Source organism: Heptranchias perlo, chromosome 12 (genome assembly GCF_035084215.1).
Source record: "Heptranchias perlo isolate sHepPer1 chromosome 12, sHepPer1.hap1, whole genome shotgun sequence".
Lineage (NCBI taxonomy): Eukaryota > Metazoa > Chordata > Chondrichthyes > Hexanchiformes > Hexanchidae > Heptranchias > Heptranchias perlo.
The window spans coordinates 9,409,175-9,432,708 of record NC_090336.1 but is presented as its reverse complement, the minus strand read 5'-3'; the positions used below and the strand labels follow the sequence as shown (position 1 = coordinate 9,432,708).

Genomic DNA, 23,534 nt, shown 5'->3' with positions numbered 1-23,534 from the left:
ATTGATGAACGGGACTTAGTGCGAGTTAGGATATGAGGAGCAGAGTTTTGGATAAGCTGAACTTTACGGAGAGTGGAAGATGGGAGGCCAGCGAGGAGAGCATTGGAATGGTTAAGTCTGGACGTGACAAAAGAATGGATGTGGGTTTCAGCAGCAGTTGAGCTGAGGCAGAGGTGGAGACGGGCAATGTTACAGAGGTCTTGGGGATGGAGAGGATATGGTGTAGGATGCTCAGCTCAGGGTCAAATAGGACACCGAGATTGTGAATGGTGTGACTCAGCTTCAGACAATGGCCAGGGAGGGGGATCAGCAGGATTCCACTTCGTACACACACACGCACCTCACTCACTCAGAGACGTTGTTCGACTTTTCCCAGTGCACGCACGGATGGAAGCAACCCGTTGTTAATTGTATCATGAAGCGTTTGCAGCCAGAAATCATCTTCAGCCAGAAGTGCCGAGTAGATGATCCATCTCGGCCTCCTTCCGATATCCCCACCATCACAGAAGCCAGTCTTCAGCCAATTCGATTCACTCCACGTGATATCAAGAAACGGCTGAGTGCACTGGATACAGCAAAGGCTATGGGCCCCGACAACATCCCGGCTGTAGTGCTAAAGACTTGTGCTCCAGAACCAGCCGCGCCTCTAGCCAAACTGTTCCAGTAGAGCTACGACACTGGCATCTACACGACAATGTGGAAAACTGCCCAGGTATGTCCTGTCCACATAAAGCAGGACAAATCCAATCCGGCCAATTACCGCCCCATAAGTCTACTCTCAATCATCAGCAAAGTGACAGAAGGTGTTGTCGACAGTGCTATCAAGCGGTACTCACCAATAACCTGCTCACCGATGCTCAGTTTGGGTTCCACCAGGACCACTCGGCTCCAGACCTCATTACAGCCTTGGTCCAAACATGGACAAAAGAGCTGAATACCAGAGGTGAAGTGACATCAAGGCAGCATTTGATCGAGTGTGGCACCAAGGAACCCCAGTAAAATTGAAGTCAATGGGAATCAGGGGGAAAACTCTCCAGTGGTTGCAGTCATACCTAGCACAAAGGAAGATGGCAGTGGTTGTTGGAGGCCAATCATCTCAGCCCCAGGACATTGCTGCAGGAGTTCCTCAGGGCAATTTCCCAGGCCCAACCATCTTCAGCTGCTTCATCAATGACCTTCCCTCCATCATAAGGTCAGAAATGGGGATGTTCACTGATGATTGCATAGCATTCAGTTCCATTCGCAACCCCTCAGATAATGAAGCAGTCTGTGGCCGCATGCAGCAAGACCTGGACAACATCCAGGCTTGGGCTCATAAGTGACAAGTAACATTCGCGCCAGACAAGTGCCAAGCAATGACCATCTCCAACAAGAGAGAGTCTAACCACCGCCCCTTGACATTCAACGGCATTACCATCGCCAATAACATCCTGGGGGTCACCATTGACCAGAAACTTAACTGGACCAGCCACATAAATACTGTGGCTACAAGAGCAGGTCAAAGGCTGGGTATTCAGCGGCGAGTGACTCACCTCCTGACTCCCCGAAGCCTTTCCACCATCTACAAGGCACAAGTCAGGAGTGTGATGGAATACTCCCCACTTGCCTGGATGAGTGCAGCTCCAAAAACACTCAAGACGCTCGACACCATCCAGGACAAAGCAGCCCGCTTGATTGGCACCCCATCCATCACCCTAAACATTCATTCCCTTCACCACCAGTGCACAGTGGCTGCAGTGTGTACCATCCACAGGATGCACTGCAGCAACTCGCCAAGGCTTCTTCGATAGCACTTCCCAAACCCACGATCTCTACCACCTAGAAGGATAAGGGCAGCAGGCACATGGGAACAACAACACCTGCACGTTCCCCTCCAAGTCAGACACCATCCCGACTTGGAAATATATCGCCGTTCCTTCATCGTCACTGGGTCAAAATCCTGGAACTCCCGACCTAATAGTACTGTGGGAGAACCGTCACCACACGGACTGCAGCGGTTCAAGGCGGCGGCTTACCAACATCTTCTCAAGGGCAATTAGGGATCGGCAATAAATGCTGGCCTTGGCAGCAACGCCCACATCCCATGAACGAATAAAAAAAATCATGTGATTTATATCAATTAATGTTAATTGTATTCAGGTGGTGTGTGTCAATTGGGGACTCTCATATCCTTCTTATATATGAGAGCTTATCTGGGGTATGGTGTGTGTGTGCGTGCGTGCACACACACATACGAATTAAGAGCAGGAGTAGGCCATTCGGCCCCTTGAGCCTGCTCTGCCATTTGATAAGATCATGGCTGATCTGATTACGACCTCAACCTACTTTCCCATCTACCTACTATAACCTTTGAATCCCTTGTTAATCAGGAATCTATCTAACTCAGCCTTAAACATATTCAATGACCTTGCCTCCACTGCTCCCTGGCGAAGGGAGTTCCACAGACTCACAACCCTCAGAGAAAAAAATTCTCATCTCCTTCTTAAATGGGAGACCCCTTATTTTTAAACTGTGGCCCCTAGTTCTAGTCTCTCCCACAAGGGGAAACATCCCCTTCGCATCTAAGGAGAATCTCTGCAAAAATCGGCTTGGAAGCAACTGAAGACCAGGCTCTGGTATTCTGTCCCTCACTACTTGTCTATCCAATTTATAACACTCGTATGCTGCAAGTCTTTGACAGAGTGCCAATGTAGTAACAAGCTGAGCCATCTTCCGGTCAATCCTACAGGATCTAACTACTGAACGTTATGAACAGCACAGGAGAAATTTATGCACCTACAGAACTCAACAGGTTCAAGTTTCTTCTACTTTTCACCCAGGGTATGCTTGGTTCCTGGGTATAGAGCAGAGGAAAAAGGGGTCAAGAGCCGTGATGTCAACTTGTACTCAGGAGACGGGAGGGAGAAAAGGGAGAAAATCAGCCCCAAGAAATCACTTTCTCCATCGCAGTCCATTTTGTTCTCCGATCTCTTAGGTCTTCCTGTATCATGCACCATTTCATGAAAGAGAGAGTGGACCGAATACCACAATGCTCTTTCACTGACTACTGGGGGTGCGTTGAGCACTTGAATTGACAGGCCTACTGATTTCTCTTCTCCTGGGAAGCATCTCTGTACAGCACCTGACTGGCTAAGATTGGAAACAACACAGAGACAAACCATGTCCTTTCACTCTGTGTAGCCTATTAGTGTACTGATTATTTGGCATTTTACTTGGTAATAAGTTCCTCGTTGAGTTTAGAATGGATTAAGTATAAAATGAATTGAGAAACCTACAGTCTACTTGCTGAGGTCTGCAGAATTTCCATTCATTTTAAATCACTCTTAAGTTGTCAGTATCATCGTATGAAAAGCACGTGGCTGGCTTCAAGCATCGCAGCAGGTGCACTGTCCATTTGTGAAGCTCATGTAACATTCTTACAAAAGGGAATACTGTCCTGTTTTTACATGTCCAGTGGAAAACAGACAGGAAACAGCTTCTGTTCTAAAAGAAATCTTCAGTGAATTCCTCCTAAGCAGTCAATCCCTTTCTTTGTGTGTCGTGCAGAGTTTACTGAATATCACACCCGGACAGCACTACAGTACTGCTTCATTTACACTGAAGAGGGCCTTTTTCTGTCTTTCCTCCCTCCCCACCACTCCTCCCCCTCAATTCCTCAAAGAACTTCATAGGACTGGTTTTTCAGATAGGTTTGTAACATTGAACTTTACTTTCTCCTTAGATTGTGTATATGGTTCAAGGGGGTTGTTAACCATGACAACAAGGTCATGGCTATAATTTCCTCTCCCCCTCCAATTTATATTTTATTATGGTGTGGAACACCAGTCCAGGGATTAGAATTTTTCATTTTTTCCCCACTAGGTACTTGCCAAAGGTTAGATCCACCGTGCTAAGAACAGGCCTTAATCTCGAACCTCAGACAGATTCTCCCTACAGCTCCAGTGTGACACTTTCATTCCTAAATCATCCAAATTTGGCTCATTTGAGAAATAGAAAATCAGGTTATATTTCCTCAGACCCACAATAAGACTCAATTTCCACAGTTAGAGTTTATGAAGGTGTAAGAATTAACCCAATAACAGATATAATTTAGTATAATTATAATCAATAGTAGAAGTAGAATGAAATGTACTATGAATCGATGTATCTATAAATGTAAACTGTACTGTGTATTAATATAGTATGAACCATGTAACGTGTACTCAATAAGAAAGGGCTGGTGGGCCGAGAAGGATGCATGATGGTTATTATAGTCAAGTTTGCAATTAAAACTAACAGAATGCTGAAAGCATTGAAGTGACAATTAACAGACCTTGGGAAAAATCACAGGCTTGAGGGAGGATGGGCTGTAATGATCAGGGAGTCACCCAGGCTCAGGCCTCTCCATCTCGAGCCCCCACAAGCTAGTGAATAGAAGTTTGTTTAGACAAATGGTGTCCTGTGAAGGCTGGCAATGTAACTCTAAGATAAGGTACTGTTAAGTCTGTAACAACAAGGCACAGATGGTACCAGGAGTGGCTTCGAATGTAACTTCTAAAGGGTGCGAGACATGATTAATGGTAAGGCTGAGAGATGTGGATGTGATAGTGAACTGCCACATAGACTGAAAAAAAGAGTATAAGAAGAGACCTCAAAAGCTGAGGAAGGGGCACAAGATTCCGGCGAGGAAGAAGAGAACTCTTCAGTCAACAGAACACAGCGAGAGAGAGAGAGAGAGAGACCGCACCGCAGTCACTTGGAGGGATACTTCCAAGATTTAAAGGAACAGACTGTGACTATTTCTCTTTGTTAAGTATCACTTTCTTTGTACTAATTGTGATGTGCTTAATAAATCTATTTTGCCTTTAACCATAATACCAGTACCGTGGTGGTCTTCTTGTTGTCACAAACCAGTGGATTAAATTATAATCCTGAAAGTAGGGGCTTTAAATCCTACAATTGGCGACCACGAAGGGACTATTTTTGACAACAGCCAAAACCTGGTATTAATGGATATAAGGTAACGGACGTGAGGGTTATCACTTGATCACCGGTCAATCCTTGTGGAGGGTTAGTAATAACTAATGGATAGTGGCTCTCTAAAGTACACCAAGATGCCAAACAGAGATCTTTGGAAGGAGTATAATGCCCGGATAGAGAAGAAGTGTAGTGGGACCAATGTAGAGGTCTTGTTGTTAGAATGCCTAGGTAAAGGCCCAGAAGTTACATTGAGGGACGCCTTGGCGTTCATTGAACAGAGAGTTACTGATAAAAAAAAATGGAGGTGGGATAAGGAGATCCGCTTGATCACTTCTGCAGCCTCATATTGTGCGGAACAAGATCGAGACATCATCCTGGTACAGGATGACCAGTTAGAACGGCATAAAAAGAACTTGCCGAGAAGGATAGTCAGATTGATGATCAGATGGAACGGCATAAAACGGTTCAGGAGGAGCAATTAGAATGGCATAAAAAAGAACTGGCTGAGAAGGATAGTCAGATTGACAGTTTAAAATACCAAGTTGCATCGGCAGCTGCAATCATGCAACATCAAAGTGTTAATGCTGTTTATGCTGGATCAGCATTACATCATTTAGAGGAAACACGATGCCAGCTAGAAACTGTAATGAAAGATATTACTCGCCTCACTAAAAACTTAGAGGATGCAAGAGGTGCTTTGCGAGAAGCCCTTCAGCGCCCCGATAAGGAACCGGACTACCGAGCATGCCAGGACAGAATCCAACAGCTCGAAAGCAGACTAGGAGTAGAACAAGCTGTGGTAGCGGCCGTTATAGCGGGAGACCCCGGGCAGAATTACCAATGGGATAGTAGGCACGGTCAGTCCCTGTATCCCCTGCTCCCATTAACGGAACCTCCTCCACCTTACGTAAAACCAGTGTCGGTCATTCAGACCGAGGGGAAAATGGGAAGTGAGGCTGCGGAAGGCGGAGTGAATGGCCCGCCTCCTGATGTACAAGGGAATCCAGTTAATACAGTGACTCGGCCCAGGTGTATCCGGACCCTGACCCTGCTCTCCCCGCTGGGAATCAGGGACAGGCGGGTCCACCTGAAGCAGATGATAACGGACCTGCCGGGGCACCGTTACTACCACCAGGGGTATCTCTCTGGGCGGGTATGATCGAACAATCCCAGCCCTTGGACTTTACAGGATTAAAAGCCTGTGTTCAACAGTTGGGACCAGTGACCATGCAGACTTGCCCAATCGAATTAAAACAAAGGGTGATTGGTTTCCGGACCTACCACCCTACGTAGGAAAATGCGGATACGAAACAAACCTTGATAACCGCTCTTTCCAGCGAGGTTCGGGCATCCTCACCGTTTACCGTCTTCAGGGAAGACCACACCCTAGAAGAAACTATAGGCAGTATACAAGCTGCTTTAGGGGTGAACTCTATGGATTTGCCAGTTAAAATGTCCCTGACTAAGCAGCATCCCAGCGAGGTGCCCTGTGCTTTTGCGGACCGACAATATGCCATATATACCATGGTACAGGGAACCTCAAATGCGAATGACCAAGATGGGAAAAATGAGGCTGCGTTTAAAAAGATATTCCTGAGTAACATGCGTCCATCGCTTCGATCAGCTCTGGGAACTACCATTACCCACCATGGGACACCATACTCCAACAAACCACGTCGGCTTGGGAGTATGCAAAAACCCAGATGCATGTACTTCCCGCCAGTATGCTTTCCCCAGACAGGCCTGTTAACACAGTAGAAGGTCCACGTCCTACCCCTTCTGCGCCATCGCTCAGACCTAACGGTGTATGCTATAATTGTGGAGTCACCAGACACTTCGCTAGGGACTGTCCAAGTGATAAGGGTTTCAGTGCTGGGAGAGATAGAACAGGAGGGCTACGAGTAAACCAGACCCCAAGATCAAACCAAATGACCAAGGGAAACCCAGCCCCGGGTGAATATCGAGCCCAGAAGCCACCTAATTCTAAGGCATGGTCACACACTGTCGATGATAGGATAGAAAAACGGACCAGTATTGTGCAGACCTTAATAACCACTCACGCGCATGAGCATCCGGTATCTCAGATTGCAGAGTCGCAGCCGGAACCCCCTCCTTCCTTATGACAGGATCCCATCCCCTCCCGATGGAGAGAGGTCACGGCCAACCCGTGATTTCCGCCTCCTTGCCCGGAGGGGTACGGCAGACAATGTTGATTGACACCGGATCTTCCATAACCGTTGTGCACTCCTCCTCCCCCGAGACCCACCTCACTGGGGGGAAAATTAGTTTCACAGTGACAGGGATTACGGGGTCCCATACCCTTGCCTACCCAGGGGATAGTATTTACATCATGCTAGGAGATTTACCAGTGTGGGTAATAGAACCCGTATATATGCGTATGAACGATGAATGAGGCATCCTTGGGAGCGACACCCTGTGAGCACTGACTGTTATTTTAAGACTACAATCATGATAGCACATGGGTGGGATCAGGGATGGAGGACGTAGTCCAGATTTTGAACACGCACTCCGTGCTTGCAATCAAAAAGGCAGGGCAGCTGGAATTACCAACCTATCGGTTGCCTGAGGTACAGGAATTGATTAACAAACATGCTGACGTATTCGCTAAAACTAAACACGATTGTGGACGGATGGCTGGGGTAGTGCAAATTAATGGTCCGCCACACCGAGCCCGTAAGCAGTGTCCGATTCCAAGGGAGAGTATTCCGTATTTGCAAACAGTCATTGCCTCACTGGAAGAGCAGGGGGTGATAAGGAAAGGACTTTTACTACCAATTCCCCCATATGGCCGGTTAGGAAGCCGGATGAGTCTTGGAGACTCACTATTGACCACAGGATGTTGAATAAGGCTACCCCTCGACAGAGCCACACGGTTAGCCAAGCCCCTCGGTTAACCTCGGTTCCCAGTAAGGCTACAGTTTTCTCGACCCTTGACATCGCGAATGGTTTTTGGAGTATTCCAGTGGCTAGGGAGGACCAATATAAATTGGCTTTCACTCTTGAGGGACAGAGTTATACGTTCACTTGCCTGCCACAGGGCTTCCATAATTCGCTGTCGATATTTCATCAATATACGGCTCGGATAGTACAGGCGTTCTCGAAACCAGCGACCCTTTTGCAATATGTGGACGACATCCTCCTGGCCACGCAGGACGTCCCAGAACATTTAACGCTGTTGAATGAACTGTTAACTTTGTTACAGAAGGCTGGGTTAAAAATAAACCCGAGGAAGGCGCAGCTCGTGCAGGAGGCAGTCGCCTTCCTCAGCATCAAGATTTCAGCGACTGGACTCCGACTAGATGAACAGAAGGTTGCCATCATCCAGCGATTACCGTTACCTCGGTCTATAACAGCATTACCATCCTTCACGGGACTGATAGGGTATCAACAAAATGTTATCCCAAATTTTGCAGCAATGGCGCAACCACTGTACGAACTACTGAAGGGAGACGGCCCGGAGGACCTTCGACAGGTATGGGATGAGACACACACACAGGCAGTGGGAGCCTTAAAGCAGGCTACCATACAGGCCGCCGCCCTTATCTCCCAAGATCAGACTCAGCCATTTCATTTGGAAGTGGAGTCCACCGCCGCTAGCCTGACAGCTGTTCTGAGTCAGCTACAGTCAGTGGATGGTAAACTACACCCCATAGCATCCACATCTAGGATCCTGAGAGGCGTGGAAGTTCAGTATACAGCATGTGAACACCACCTTCTGGGCGGTTAATCATTTTACGTATATCACAGGATTTCAGAAGCTGATACTACACTCGCCACACAAGCCCCTCAATTTACTATTGAAACCAAGTGACACTCGTGTGTCCTCGCAGCGGATTAGTAAATGGACGTTAGAATTACTCCAACGGGATCTGGAAATAACCCCTAAACAAACAACCCTCCTACCGCTTATGCTAGCATACGAGGAAAGCCCGCACCAGTGCCCATTACCAGCAATGGATCCAGCAGCGGGTCTTATTGAGTCAAAACCTATCCCTGACGCTCGCAGTGTATATGTGGACGGATCATCCGATCACATAAATGGAAAAGCTTACACTGGGTGTACGATGGTAGACATAACTGCCCCCTATTGGTCAATGGAGTTTAAGGTCCCTCTCCACTCCTCCCAACAGGCCGAGCTGATTGCAGTAATTCTGGCCCTTCATTATACGGCGGATGAAGCAACTAACATTTGGTCAGACAGTAGTTATGTGTGCAATGCCGCTGTAGCTCTGCCCCTCTATATTAAGAACGAATACGGCTCTTCAGATGGTAAGCCCCTATTACATTCGGACCTCCTCCGCAAGCTTTGACAGGTGCTCCAGGAGCGAGACTCCCCATGTCATAACGGGAAGATAGCCGCCCATCAGAGAGATTCCTCCCCTCACACCCAGGGTAATAAAGTTGCTCATCAGCTGGCTAAAGAGTTGGCCATTGATGGCCTTACTGTCCCTGATTGGGTGCTGGGTAAACCCAGTGTGCTCGGGGTAGGGGCGGTCACTAAAGCAACCGCGATTGATCTTCCAGAGTTACAGTTGGCCCATGACCCTTATGCCACTGTAATTGCGTGGCATCAAGAGGAACGGCCACTACTGAGGCCAACCGCCTGGGCTGAGTCGATGGTGCTTCAACAGCTACCATCAGCTCCTGACGTACCAGAAGCCAGATGGTGTCCAGATTGCTTGTCTTCCCCCAGACCTTAAGGAGGACATGTTAGCTCTTTTCCACTCCCATCCCACGGCCAGCTACTATTCAGCTGAAACCACACTGGAAAAACTGAGCAATGTATGTTGGTGGCCGGGGATGGCAGAATACATTGAGCGATTCGTTAATCGATGTCTACCCTGTTTGCAACTCAACCCCCCAGCCTGCTCTAACCGTGCCTTTCTGCGTTTACAGCCTCCCCCTGACGGGCCGAGGACACACATACAGATTGACTTCATTGGTCCCTTTACCAAATCTCAGGGCAATTCCGAGTATGCCCTCGTGGTGGTTGATCAATTTACTAAGTGGATAGAAGCCTTTTCCACCAGGAACAATAAGGCAGGCACAGCGGCACAGATCTTATTGAGCGAGGTGTTCTGTAGATGGGGAATACCAGTTCAGGTGGATAGTGACCAGGGCCCACACTTTACAGGGGAAATCTTTACTGCTCTGCAGGAGATGCTAAAGATTAGACATAAATTACACATTGCCCACCATCCACAGTCATCTGGAATTATGGAAAGAGGCAATAGGACACTAAAAACACTGTTACGCAAAATGTGTACAGAACACCCCGCTCAATGGGCTAGCATGATGCCCCTGTGCCTGACGGCCATACACTCTACCCCTCACAAGACAACAGGGATCAGTCCATATGAGACAATGATAGGGAGACAAATGCGCATACCAGGTCATGTAACCTTGGGTAGCAACACCCCTCTGAAACTACAACCGTGTAGTTAGAAGTGGATTTAGGCTCTGATTGACCATATCAACAAGGTAAACCAGTTAGTGGCAATCAATATGGCCAACGACAACAGGTAAAAAAATACTTGGACAAAGGGGTCAGACCATTTGAGAATGAGATTGGAAATAAAGTTATGTTACAGAAATTCTCCCCGAAACAGCATTCTTTTGATCTTAAATGGACAGGGCCTCACCGTATTGTGGATAAGCTGAACCCAGCCATCTATCTTTTGAATGTTCCGTATGGGGCAAAGGGGGAACCAAAGCTGAAGTGGTTTCACATTAACCAGATCAAAACTGTCAAGGATTAAAAGATATTATGCTTGGTCTGCTTACAGGGTGAAACTGTGGACTCTTACACTGATACTGATACTCCAGGGCGTACATCAAGTAGAGAATCAAGAATCAGATTGTGCAGCCTTTTCAGGCGATAAATGTACCCAACCTTCGTATTTTGGAACAGAACCACAGGTCATTGGTGGGCATCGACACACTAAGACATATAAGGAGACAAGTAATTGGAATTTTACATTGGGAATTAACCATCTTCAGCTGCTTCATCAATGATCTTCCCTCCATCATAAGATCAGAAATGGGGATGTTCGCTGACGATTGCACAGTGTTCAGTTCCATTCGCAACCCCTCAGATAATGAAGCAGTCCGAGCCTACATACAGCAAGACCTGGACAACATCCAGGCTTGGGCTGATAAGTGGCAAGTAACATTTGCGCCAGACAATGACCATCTCCAACAAGAGGGAGTCCAACCACCTCCCCTTGACATTCAACGGCATTACCATTGCCAAATCATCCACCATCAACATCCTGGGGGTCACCATTGACCAAAAACATAAATACTGTGGCTACAAGAGCAGGTCAGAGGTTTGATTCCCCAAAGCCTTTCCACCATCTACAAGGCACAAGTCAGGAGTGTGATGGAATACTCTCCACTTGCCTGGATGAGTGCAGCTCCAACAACACTCAAGAAGCTCCACACCATTCAGGACAAAGCAGCCCGCTTGATTGGCACTCCATCCACCACCCTTAATATTCACTCCCTTCACCACCGGCGCACTGTGGCTGCAGTGTGTACCATCCACAGGATGCACTGCAGCAACGCGCCAAGGCTTCTTCGACAGCACCTCCCAAACCCGCGACCTCTACCACCTAGTAGGACAAGGGCAGCAGGCACATGGGAACAACATCACCTGCACGTTCCCCTCCAAGTCACACACCATCCCGACTTAGAAATATATCGCCGTTCCTTCATCGTCGCTGAGTCAAAATCCTGGAACTCTCTTCCTAACAGCACTGTGGGAGAACCTTCACTATACGACTGCAGCAGTTCAAGAAGGCGGCTCACCATCACCTTCTCAAGGGCAATTAGGGATGGGCAATAAATGCTGGCCTCACCAGCGATGCCCACATCCCATGAACGAATAAAAAAAAAAGGGACAATGGGGACGAAGATGCGGTAACAGATTTCCAGGTGGGATGTGGTATTACATTTGAACAGGTGAAAGAGTGGAAAGTACAGGAGGGGTATGGGCTATGCATGAGGTGCCCATTACGAGAACGACAAGGTCCCAGCCTATGGAAATTCCTGAAAAAGAATGGCAAAGTATGGGAACAGGTGCAAGAAACTTTAAAGGGCCCCATAATCGTTGACAGTGAGGAATCCATTCAAATATGCTGGCCGAGATGGTGCAAAAAGCACAGGGGACAATATTCATGTGTAGGGACCCACATCAGACCCAGCCTGAGGGAAGACAGAGCAGTGGCACGTATCTTTAAAGCTTGGGGCAAATAGGAGTACCCTAAACCAGATGGATGTGCGGTCCAGCAGATAGAATTTGAAGATGCGGTCCAGGGATGTTTTCATGACAATGGTCAGTTTCAGAGCATCAAGTTTGTCCTCGATAAGAAAGACAATGGGCCCGATTTTAGCACCCGCTATCGGGTGCGTTCTCGGCGGGTGGGCCTCGAAAATAGCGAAATCCAGGATCCCGAACGGATCCCGCCCACTTCCGGGTTCCCCGCTGACGCGCCGGCGTGCGCACGCAACCCCCGCTGGTGGGAATCCCGCAGGCAATTAAAGCCAGCGGGATGCCACCTGAGTGTATTTACTTAGCTATTTCAGGTCATTAACTGACCTGATTAAGGGGCTGTGTGTGATTTTGGATCAACATGGGACTGTTTCCCACACTGGGGGATACACTCCCAGATCGAATGGACGTGTTGCAGCTGTCAGCCTGTGGCAGCTGCAAAGGTCCATTTGACAGGTGGGGGGTGGGGGGGGGAGGGAGACCCTCACCCATTGCAGGAGGCCACTCTGTCACTTGGGACAAAGTTTGGCCTCCACCACCCTCCTCCTGACAAGAAAAGTCACCAACCTGCACACTTACCCCGGGGTCCAGAGTCATGTACCTACCTTGCGGACCCCCTCAGATGTACATATTGTGGATGGGGGCCGCCGGAACTGCAGTCATGACCTCCTCGGAGGGCGAACAGCATCACCAGCCTCGCCATCCACGCCATCCACCTCTGACACGTGGAGCTCCACAACACAGTGCTGTGACACATCCACCTGTACAGCAGGAGGGAGGGCTACCGCAGAGAGAGATGCGTCGCAGAGGGCACTTCCCTCGCCACAGGTTCCACAGACCGAGGCTCAGCCTCCTGGACCTCTCTGAGCAGCAGTGCACACGGAGGCTCAGAGTCACTCGACATGCAGCCGTGGACATCTGCAGCCTCTTTCATGCCGAGCTGCTCCTGGCTGGCCCGTGCACCATCTTCCTACCTGTCGCTGTCAAAGTCACCACTGCCCTCCCGAACTTCTCCTCCACAGCCTTCCAGGGTGCAACCGGGGACATCGCCGATGTCTCTCAGTCGTCTGCACAGAAGAGCCCTGGAAATACACCTACACCCACTCTGCAGTGACACACTGGGTGGCATCAGTGGTGGGTCCTCATAGTGATACCCAGGAGCGGGCATTATTGCACAAACCGGACAGGATTCGCGAAGACATGGCAGTAGTGGTGCCAATAGAATGTGTGATGTGAGTTGTTCTGAAATTCAATAGAAGTAAGAACCATGACAAACCCTCAGACACCCTTGTGCATCCCTTTCATGCTCACGACACGTTTGCCTTACGCTGCCTACTGCACATATGTGATGCATGCCCTATGGCTGCAGCACAGGTAGTGGCAGGTTGAGTGAGGCTGGCCGTGAGAGAGATGCACGAGAGGGTGAGTATGGGATAGAGCCATGAGATTGTATGAGGATTGGGTTGCGTGTTAGTGGCTGGGCGAGTACTGGCGAGGTGAGTAGGTGCAGGTAAGATGAGGATGGGCTTTGAGTGGGTATGAGGGGTGATGTGACAGAGTAGTGTTGGCAGTGCAGAAGGAGATGTGGGGTGGGGGCAGTGATGTGGCAGACGGAGTGTAGGGGAAAGACTACGTGTACTCACTGTGGCTGACCTACTGAGGTCATTGGACCACCTCCTGCACTGTGTGCAGGTGGGCGATATGTTGGTGGCGCAGGCGACCACCTCTGCCACCTCGAGCCAGGCCTTCCTGGTGGCAGAGGCAAGCCGCTTCCTCCCGCCCGCCAGGTGGAAGATCTCTGTCCTCCCCCTCCTCCTCACTCCATGTATTGATACCTGGGGTGAGGGATCATTAAACTGGGAGCAGCCTCCCCCCTGGGCTGCTCCATGCTGTAATTTTTGCTATTTGTTGCAGCATCTGTCAGTGGAGGACTGCCCCTTTAAATAGAGCGCCTCCAGCTGACAGATCTTACTGCGCATGCGCAGCCCGCCAGACGCACAGATCAGCAGCGGGGAACCCGGAGGAGCAGGTAAGTGGATCCAATTAGTGGTTTGCCTGCTGCGATCGCGCGGGAAACCCACTAATTTCACCGGGCGCGTTACCAACGCGCCCGCTTGCCCATCCGCCGGGAACCCGCACCCCTGGTAAAATCGGGCCCAATGACTCTGTCAACCCGGAGTTGAATCACAGCCAGAGCCGGCATAAAAGGGAATGATAGTCTCACAGGCTTTAATACTGCCACCTCAGTAATTAATTCTATGGACTCAGCAGCTTTACAAATCCAGCTGAGAGATGTGAGGGAAAGCCTAAAAAGACATCTTGAGCAGGGGAAAATACCATAAGAAAGAAAGGAGCTGAGGGAGGACCAGGTAATGGTGGTACACCTGAGGGATATCATACATGCCATAGAATTAAATGCCCATAGAATCAACGACCTTATAAGGGGAGACCGGACTGCCTCAGATAAAGCTGCTGTTAACGACGTCTGTGTCATGTACGGGAATTGGTTGATAGAACAAACACGGAAAAACCTAGGAAGTATTGATACAGGGCACCTCCCAACATGGGTAACCAACCGACATTTGTCAGGGCTGTCCCGTTATCAGGACGATACACAACTATGCAAAATTAGGAGTTTGATTAAAGTCTATCCGGTTAAACATGAGTGCCACGAGGTAGGGAATCAAAAATTGTTAGGATTAATAGTGCAAATTCCCAGTCTCATGAATCGAACCAGACCCAATCCCCTGTTCAGAACAGACAATATAGGCGTAGTAAGGAAAGACACCATTAGCTGATTCCTAACAGCACCGCAATGGTTGGTCCAGTTAAAAGAACTAACGTGGGTGGAGCCAAACCTAGAGGGATGCAGTATAGGTGAGGACGCCCTGATCTGCCCCTATGATCTGTACGGTCACTCTAAAGAAATGTGTGGTTTTGATTAGAATCAGAAAGGCTTAAACTGCATCATGGAAGTGACAGGATCATCAGATATAAGAACCCGCACTGCTTACGTATGGAGAGGAAAGTACTGATTCACTACACTCGAGCATCATTACTACCACAGGCCACAGAGATGTCCAATCAGCCCAGGAACTTACTGTTTGACAACTACAGAGACCCTCAGAGTAGGGGGAAAAACCCTCCTGGTAATGGCCATATACGAACAGCAAGTACTGCAAAGGAAGGACAGTTTAGATATAAGGTTGGAGGATTATGTTGAGAAATTTGGATATGATATCCCCGAGTTACCTTAGACCTTGACGTCTTTATTACAGCATATTAACAGCTCCCAACGTTAACTATTACACACTGGAACAGGGAAATGAGGAAGTGGCTAAGGAGATCCCAGGGGTAGAGGACACTACACATTGGTGGGACATAGGGTCAAACATAGTAATTCCCCCCTGGATCAGAACACTTTCGCACCTGTTGGTAGTGGCCCAGCTATTAGTCCTGATTTGTCTAGTTTCCTATACATGTTATTTGAAACACTTAGTGCACCAGATGAGAGACCAGTTAGGGGGGGATAAGAACCCAAGACCTAATAGAAAGGAGCAAAAATGGGAATCTAAAATATATTCACATGAAGTATGAGGGATCGGCATAAATGCCTCACCCTCACGTTAGGGAATTGTAAGAATTAACCCGATAACAGATATAATTTAGTATAATTATAATCAATAGTAGAAGTAGAATGAAATGTACTATGAATCGATGTATCTATAAATGTAAACTGTACTGTGTATTAATATAGTATGAACCATGTAACGTGTACTCAATAAGAAAGGGCTGGTGGGCCGAGAAGGATGCATGATGGTTATTATAGTCAAGTTTGCAATTAAAACTAACAGAATGCTGATAGCATTGAAGTGACAATTAACAGACCTTGGGAAAAATCACAGGCTTGAGGGAGGATGGGCTGTAATGATCAGGGAGTCACCCAGGCTCAGGCCTCTCCATCTCGAGCCCCCACAAGCTAGTGAATAGAAGTTTGTTTAGACAAATGGTGTCCTGTGAAGGCTGGCAATGTAACTCTAAGATAAGGTACTGTTAAGTCTGTAACAACAAGGCACAGATGGTACCAGGAGTGGCTTCGAATGTAACTTCTAAAGGGTGAGAGACATGATTAATGGTAAGGCTGAGAGATGTGGATGTGATAGTGAACTGCCACATAGACTGAAAAAAAGAGTATAAGAAGAGACCTCAAAAGCTGAGGAAGGGGCACAAGATTCCGGCGAGGAAGAAGAGAACTCTTCAGTCAACAGAACACAGCGAGAGAGAGAGAGAGACCGCACCGCAGTCACTTGGAGGGATACTTCCAAGATTTAAAGGAACAGACTGTTACTATTTCTCTTTGTTAAGTATCACTTTCTTTGTATTAACTGTGATGTGCTTAATAAATCTATTTTGCCTTTAACCATAATACCAGTACCGTGGTGGTCTTCTTGTTGTCATGAACCCAGTCCTTGGATTGGATTAAATTATAATCCTGAAAGTAGGGGCTTTGGATTAGAATTTTTCATTTTTTCCCCACTAGGTACTTGCCAAAGGTTAGATCCACCGTGCTAAGAACAGGCCTTAATCTCGAACCTCAGACAGATTCACCCTCCAGCTCCAGTGTGACACTTTCATTCCTAAATAATCCAAATTTGGCTCATTTGAGAAATAGAAAATCAGGTTATATTTCCTCAGACCCACAATAAGACCCAATTTCCACAGTTAGAGTTTATGAAGGTGCTGGTGACAATATAACATTTCTGCAAACACTTTCAGCAAATTGAAAATCCTGTACAGCTGAAAAGAAAACACAATACTGTCCATGGCAGCTACTTGCTAGAAAGATGCCAACATTTAGTCCAATTATTTTGCTGCTAATATTTACCTGCTTTACCTCACAGAGAATTTGGTGTGAAGTATCCTTTCTTCCAGTTCACTTCACTCAACAAAGACAGGGGGTGATGGAGCAGCCTAGCGGCAGGTCTTGGGTTTATACTGATACCATCCACACAGCAAGTTACCAGTCACAACCCTGCCACCATGGAAGGCACCAGGCACAGATGGGGTGGGGTATAAAAGTCCCACAGAATCACATGGGCCTTTCTTACCCATCCCCTAATGAATAGTTTGAAAGTAGATCAGGCAGAGGCCTGGAAGCTCGCCTGCCATCTTATAGTGCAAGATGGAGCAACCCAAAAACAGAAAGGGAAGAAATACTTTCAAGGAAAAAAATCATGGGGTTAAATGGTGGATACATAAATGCTAAAGTCAGAGATTTACCATCTCACCATAGGCCAGTGTACCCCCTAATGGTATGATTAATGTTATTTATTCTAAAAATAACATTCGGTATCACTTAAGTTAAATGTGGGTGAGTGACACTGGTTTTAAAGCATAGAGTGCACAAAGCATATAGTGCTAGCAGAGGATGCTCCCTAATTTAAACACACATTATATACACACGCAGACATACAAACACTACAGCTTCAGAACAGTACGCTGATGACCTCCGAAAAACAGAATTCTGCATCCTCTCGATTCATAATTCAATGCTTCTCAATGATCCCTTAAACTTGGGGGAGGGAGGGCAAAGAGAAGAGGCCATTGGGGCACAAATGCTACTTCAAGCTTCAAAAACAGTTCATTTTTCTATTTTATAAAACTTGTACTTCCAAGAGACTTAGTCACTAATATCATGCCTCACCTTCCCTCTTCAGCCATTTTACAAGATTCCCTTTTTCCATTGTTGGTGATAGTGCAGGCATCAACACTTCGACTGGAGCAACACCTACAGGAGACAAAAGAAATTTATTAACTGCTGGGTTCTTTTTTGCAAAGAGTAAGAAAATCTTCCAACCTGGAAAACTCAGTAAAGCTGATGAACAGCTTCAAAACTGCTGGCAACTCAAATAAACAAAGTAAAACTGAGAAACAGACCTAAATAGAGGGCTATGACCAAAGTCATTGAACAAATTAAATTCCTTTTTATTACAAAGGACTTTGGGAATTTTAATCAGCTTTTTGGGATCATGTTCCATAACTCAATTTGTTTTTCTGTGAAATGTTGCTGTTCATTCGCTCCACCCCAAAATCTCTCTCATTTTCCCCACAATTACACAGTCTCAAGCTAAATCCTCCATATGGATTTGAATGGATAATTATTTAAAGCCGATAGATAAATATGGGTAGGTAGAGAATATGAAGAGAGGCATAGGTACAGCATATAAGAATAAAACCGGACGGACCACCCGGCATCGGACCACTAGGCACCGGACACGACAACGGCAAAACACCAAGCCCAGTCGACCCTGCAAGGTCCTCCTTACGAACATCTGGGGACTTGTGCCAAAATTGGGAGAGCTGTCCCACAGACTAGTCAAGCAACAGCCTGACATAGCGATACTCACAGAATCATATCTTTCAGCCAACGTCCCAGACTCTTCCATCACCATCCCTGGGTATGTCCTGTCCCACCGGCAGGACAGACCCACCAGAGGTGGCGGTACAGTGATATACAGTCAGGAGGGAGTGGCCCTGGGAGTCCTCAACATTGACTCTGGACCCCATGAAATCTCATGGCATCAGGTCAAACATGGGCAAGGAAACCTCCTGCTGATTACCACCTACCGCCCTCCCTCAGCTGATGAATCAGTCCTCCTCCATGTTGAACACCACTTGGAGGAAGCACTGAGGGTAGCAAGGGCACAAAATGTACTCTGGGTGGGGGACTTCAATGTCCATCACCAAGAGTGGCTCGGTAGCACCACTACTGACCGAGCTGGCCGAGTCCTGAAGGACATAGCTGCTAGACTGGGCCTGCGGCAGGTGGTGAGCGAACCAACACGAGGGAAAAACTTACTTGACCTCGTCCTCACCAATTTACCTGTCGCAAATGCATCTGTCCATGACAGTATTGGTAGGAGTGACCACCGCACAGTCCTCGTGGAGATGAAATCCCGTCTTCGCACTGAGGACACCATCCAACGTGTTGTGTGGCACTACCACCGTGCTAAATGGGATAGATTCAGAACAGATCTAGCAGCTCAAAACTGGGCATCCATGAGGCGCTGTGGGCCATCAGCAGCAGCAGAATTGTATTCCAGCACAATCTGTAACCTCATGGCCCGGCATATTCCTCACTCTACCATTACCAACAGGCCAGGGGATCAACCCTGGTTCAATGAGGAGTGTAGAAGAGCATGCCAGGAGCAGCACCAGGCGTACCTAAAAATGAGGTGCCAACCTGGTGAAGCTACAACTCAGGACTACATGCATGCTAAACAGCGGAAGCAACATGCTATAGACAGAGCTAAGCGATTCCACAACCAACGGATCAGATCAAAGCTCTGCAGTCCTGCCACATCCAGTCGTGAATGGTGGTGGACAATTAAACAACTAACGGGAGGAGGAGGCTCTGCAAACATCCCCATTCTCAATGATGGCGGAGTCCAGCACGTGAGTGCAAAAGACAAGGCTGAAGCGTTTGGAACCATCTTCAGCCAGAAGTGCCGAGTGGATGATCCATCTCAGCCTCCTCCCGATATCCCCACCATCACGCAAGCCAGTCTTCGGCCAATTTGATTCACTCCACGTGATATCAAGAAACGGCTGAGTGCACTGGATACAGCAAAGGCTATGGGCCCTGACAACATCCCAGCTGTAGTGCTGAAGGCTTGTGCTCCAGGACTAGCTGCGCCTCTAGCCAAGCTGTTCCAGTACAGCTACAACACTGGCATCCACCCGACAATGTGGAAAATTGCCCAGGTATGTCCTGTCCACAAAAAGCAGGACAAATCCAATCCGGCCAATTACCGCCCCATCAGTCTACTCTCAATCATCAGCAAAGTGATGGAAGGTGTCGTCGACAGTGCTATCAAGCGGCACTTACTCACCAATAACCTGCTCACCGATGCTCAGTTTGGGTTCCGCCAGGACCACTCGGCTCCAGACCTCATTACAGCCTTGGTCCAAACATGGACAAAAGAGCTGAATTCCAGAGGTGAGGTGAGAGTGACTGCCCTTGACATCAAGGCAGCATTTGACCGAGTGTGGCACCAAGGAGCCCTCGTAAAATTGAAGTCAATGGGAATCAGGGGGAAAACTCTCCAGTGGCTGGAGTCATACCTAGCACAAAGGAAGATGGTAGTGGTTGTTGGAGGCCAATCATCTCAGCCCCAGGGCATTGCTGCAGGAGTTCCTCAGGGCAGTGTCCTAGGCCCAGCCATCTTCAGCTGCTTCATCAATGACCTTCCCTCCATCATAAGGTCAGAAATGGGGATGTTCGCTGATGACTGCACAATGTTCAGTTCCATTCGCAACCCCTCAGATAATGAAGCAGTCCGAGCCTGCATGCAGCAAGACCTGGACAACATCCAGGCTTGGGCTGATAAGTGGCAAGTAACATTCGCGCCAGATAAGTGCCAGGCAATGACCACCTCCCCTTGACATTCAACGGCATTACCATCGCCGAATCCCCCACCATCAACATCCTGGGGGTCACCATTGACCAGAAACTTAACTGGACCAGCCATATAAATACTGTGGCTACGAGAGCAGGTCAGAGGCTGGGTATTCTGCGGCGAGTGACTCACCTCCTGACCCCCCAAAGCCTTTCCACCATCTACAAGGCACAAGTCGGGAGTGTGATGGAATTCTCTCCACTTGCCTGGATGAGTGCAGCTCCAACAACACTCAAGAAGCTCGACACCATCCAAGATAAAGCAGCCCGCTTGATTGGCACCCCATCCACCACCCTAAACATTCACTCCCTTCACCACCGGCGCACTGTGGCTGCAGTGTGCACCATCCACAGGATGCACTGCAGCAACTCGCCAAGGCTTCTTCGACAGCACCTCCCAAACCCGCGACCTCTACCACCTAGAAGGACAAGGGCAGCAGGCGCATGGGAACAACACCACCTGCACGTTCCCCTCCAAGTCACACACCATCCCGACTTGGAAATATATCGCCGTTCCTTCATTGTCGCTGGGTCAAAATCCTGGAACTCCCTTCCTAACAGCACTGTGGGAGAACCGTCACCACACGGACTGCAGCGGTTCAAGAAGGCGGCTCACCACCACCTTCTCGAGGGCAATTAGGGATGGGCAATAAATGCCGGCCTCGCCAGCGACGCCCACATCCCGTGAACGAATAAAAAAAATAATAATTGCCAACCGCTCGCCTTAAGCGCAAACATTCAGCCTTTCCAGCTCCAAGTCACGTAGTTTGTGCGGGGGCTTGGAAATCAGCTGTTTTCTGTGCCTGCAAAAGTTGACTGACTGCATGAAAAGCGGACAGTTGGCAACTGTGCTAAAGATCTTGGAACTCAGGCCTTACTAATGGGGCGCTCATTTTCGACACCTTACTTCAGGATCTCTCTCTGTACTTACCTTTAGCTTAATCCTGTAGATCCGTCTTAAATCCATACTTTGTTCCTCTTTACCTGCCCTCAGCAGATTTGCTGAATACGGCCAAGTGCAGTCAGGATTCTTTAAGAATTATGGCTAATAAACAACTAATTGCAAATGTAATTGTTACATAAATACATATTGACTTTATTCATGACGGCTTAATCCACCAACTAACAAGCCTTAAAGGGATAGATAAATAAGTGCATAAATAACTAAATGCATAATGAAATTCCTGGCTAGATAGAATTAATAAATGATTGTTTTATACAAATAATTATTCGCTAGTTGAGTGTAATGATTGAATAATCAACGACCTGAATTACATATTTATTTCCTGATAAGTCAAATGCTTATTGCTTTGTTCCTAAGTAAATAAATAAATTTGGTCTGGGTTTTTTTTCCCCACTTGTTTTATTCCTCCTGTCAGTTTGGGGTAACTTCCCCTCTTAAACTGCTTCCCCATTAGCTTCTGTTTCCAGTTGGTATAGCAGAGCTGCTATCACCCTGTTGAACCCACCAGGTAATCCAGAGGAGTTTGTCTGTGTTGCTGATGCAAAATGTTGTTTGGGTGTTGATTGTGACAGTCATTTACAACATTGTTAAAACAATGGATAAAGTTCGGAACTAGGTGAAGTAGCTGTTTCTAGCAGTGCGATGTTACATTAGTGACAACCATTTGCATGTATCAGTCAGCTGGCACAGTCCCGCAAAATCAAAGGGACTGAATTGGAAGCGACATAACGAGAAAACTAAAAGCATTTTCCTTCTTTCCATCATGGCTGAAATTGGATCTGTCCCACAGAGACAGGCCTCAATATGGACTGCTGCTAGTCCAGCCTTTTTCATTACACTGTACTATTAAAAATCTCATGGAAGAGGAGCCCAAGAGGTGCAATGAGTCAAGCAATGGCTTTCACAACTAAGACCAGAGTTCAAATGCAAACTAATGGATGGAGGCCTCCTTTGTTGGCGGTAAGGGTCGTCTGATGTGAAACCAGTTTGAACACTTAATCCAGTTTGTAGAAGGTATGGTCCACAGTACAAAACTCCACCTAATCCAGCACTGATTAGCAGTCCCACTCAGAGAGGCCTGAGGTTGCCAGAAGTGGGAAGTGGGAAAGTTTAGGGACAAAGGGGTGCTCTTCTGAAGCTGGGGGGAGTAGAGGGAGCTTTAAGAACATAAGAAATAGGAGCAGGTGTAGGCCATATGGCCCCTCCAGCTTGCTTCGCTGTTCAATCAGATCATGGCTGATCTTCAACCTCAACTCCACTTTCCTGCATGATCCCCATATCCCTTGATTCCCCTCGAGTCCAAAAATCTCTCTATCTCAGTCTTCAATATACTCAACGACTGAGCATTCAAAGCCTTCTGGGGTAGAGAATTCCAAAGATTCACAATCCTCTGACTGAAGAAATTCCTCCTCATCTCAGTCCTAAATGGCCGACCCCTTATCCTGAGACTATGCCCTCAAGTTCCAGACTCTCCAGCCATGGGAAACAGCATCTACCCTGTTAAGCACCCCCCAGAATCTTATATGTTTCAATGAGATCACTTCTCATTCTTCTAAACTCCAGAGAGTATCGGCACATTATACTCAACCTTTCCTCATCGGACAACCCTCTCATCCCAGGAATCAATCAAGTGAACCTTTGTTTCACTGCCTCTAAGGCAAGTATATCCTTCCTTAGATAAGGAGACCAAAACTGTACACAGTACTCCAGGTGAGGTCTCACCAAAGCCCTGTATGATTGTAGTAAGACTTGCTTACCATTGTACTCCAATCCCCTGGCAATAAAGGCGAACATGCCATTTGCTTTCCTAATTGCCTGCTGTACTTGCATACTAACTTATTGTGTTTCTTGTACTGGGA

General features: G+C 47.6%; 1 protein-coding gene across 1 annotated transcript in view; it reads right to left on the bottom strand.

Moving 5' to 3' along the window:
- pdhx (pyruvate dehydrogenase complex component X) overlaps positions 1-23,534 on the bottom strand; it is a 205,286-nt gene that overhangs the window by 162,127 nt on the left and 19,625 nt on the right. Inside the window, exon 2 of the mRNA XM_067993632.1 lies at positions 17,958-18,041. Within this exon, the coding sequence (XP_067849733.1) occupies positions 17,958-18,041 (84 nt within the window). The remainder of the gene's footprint in view (positions 1-17,957; positions 18,042-23,534) is intronic.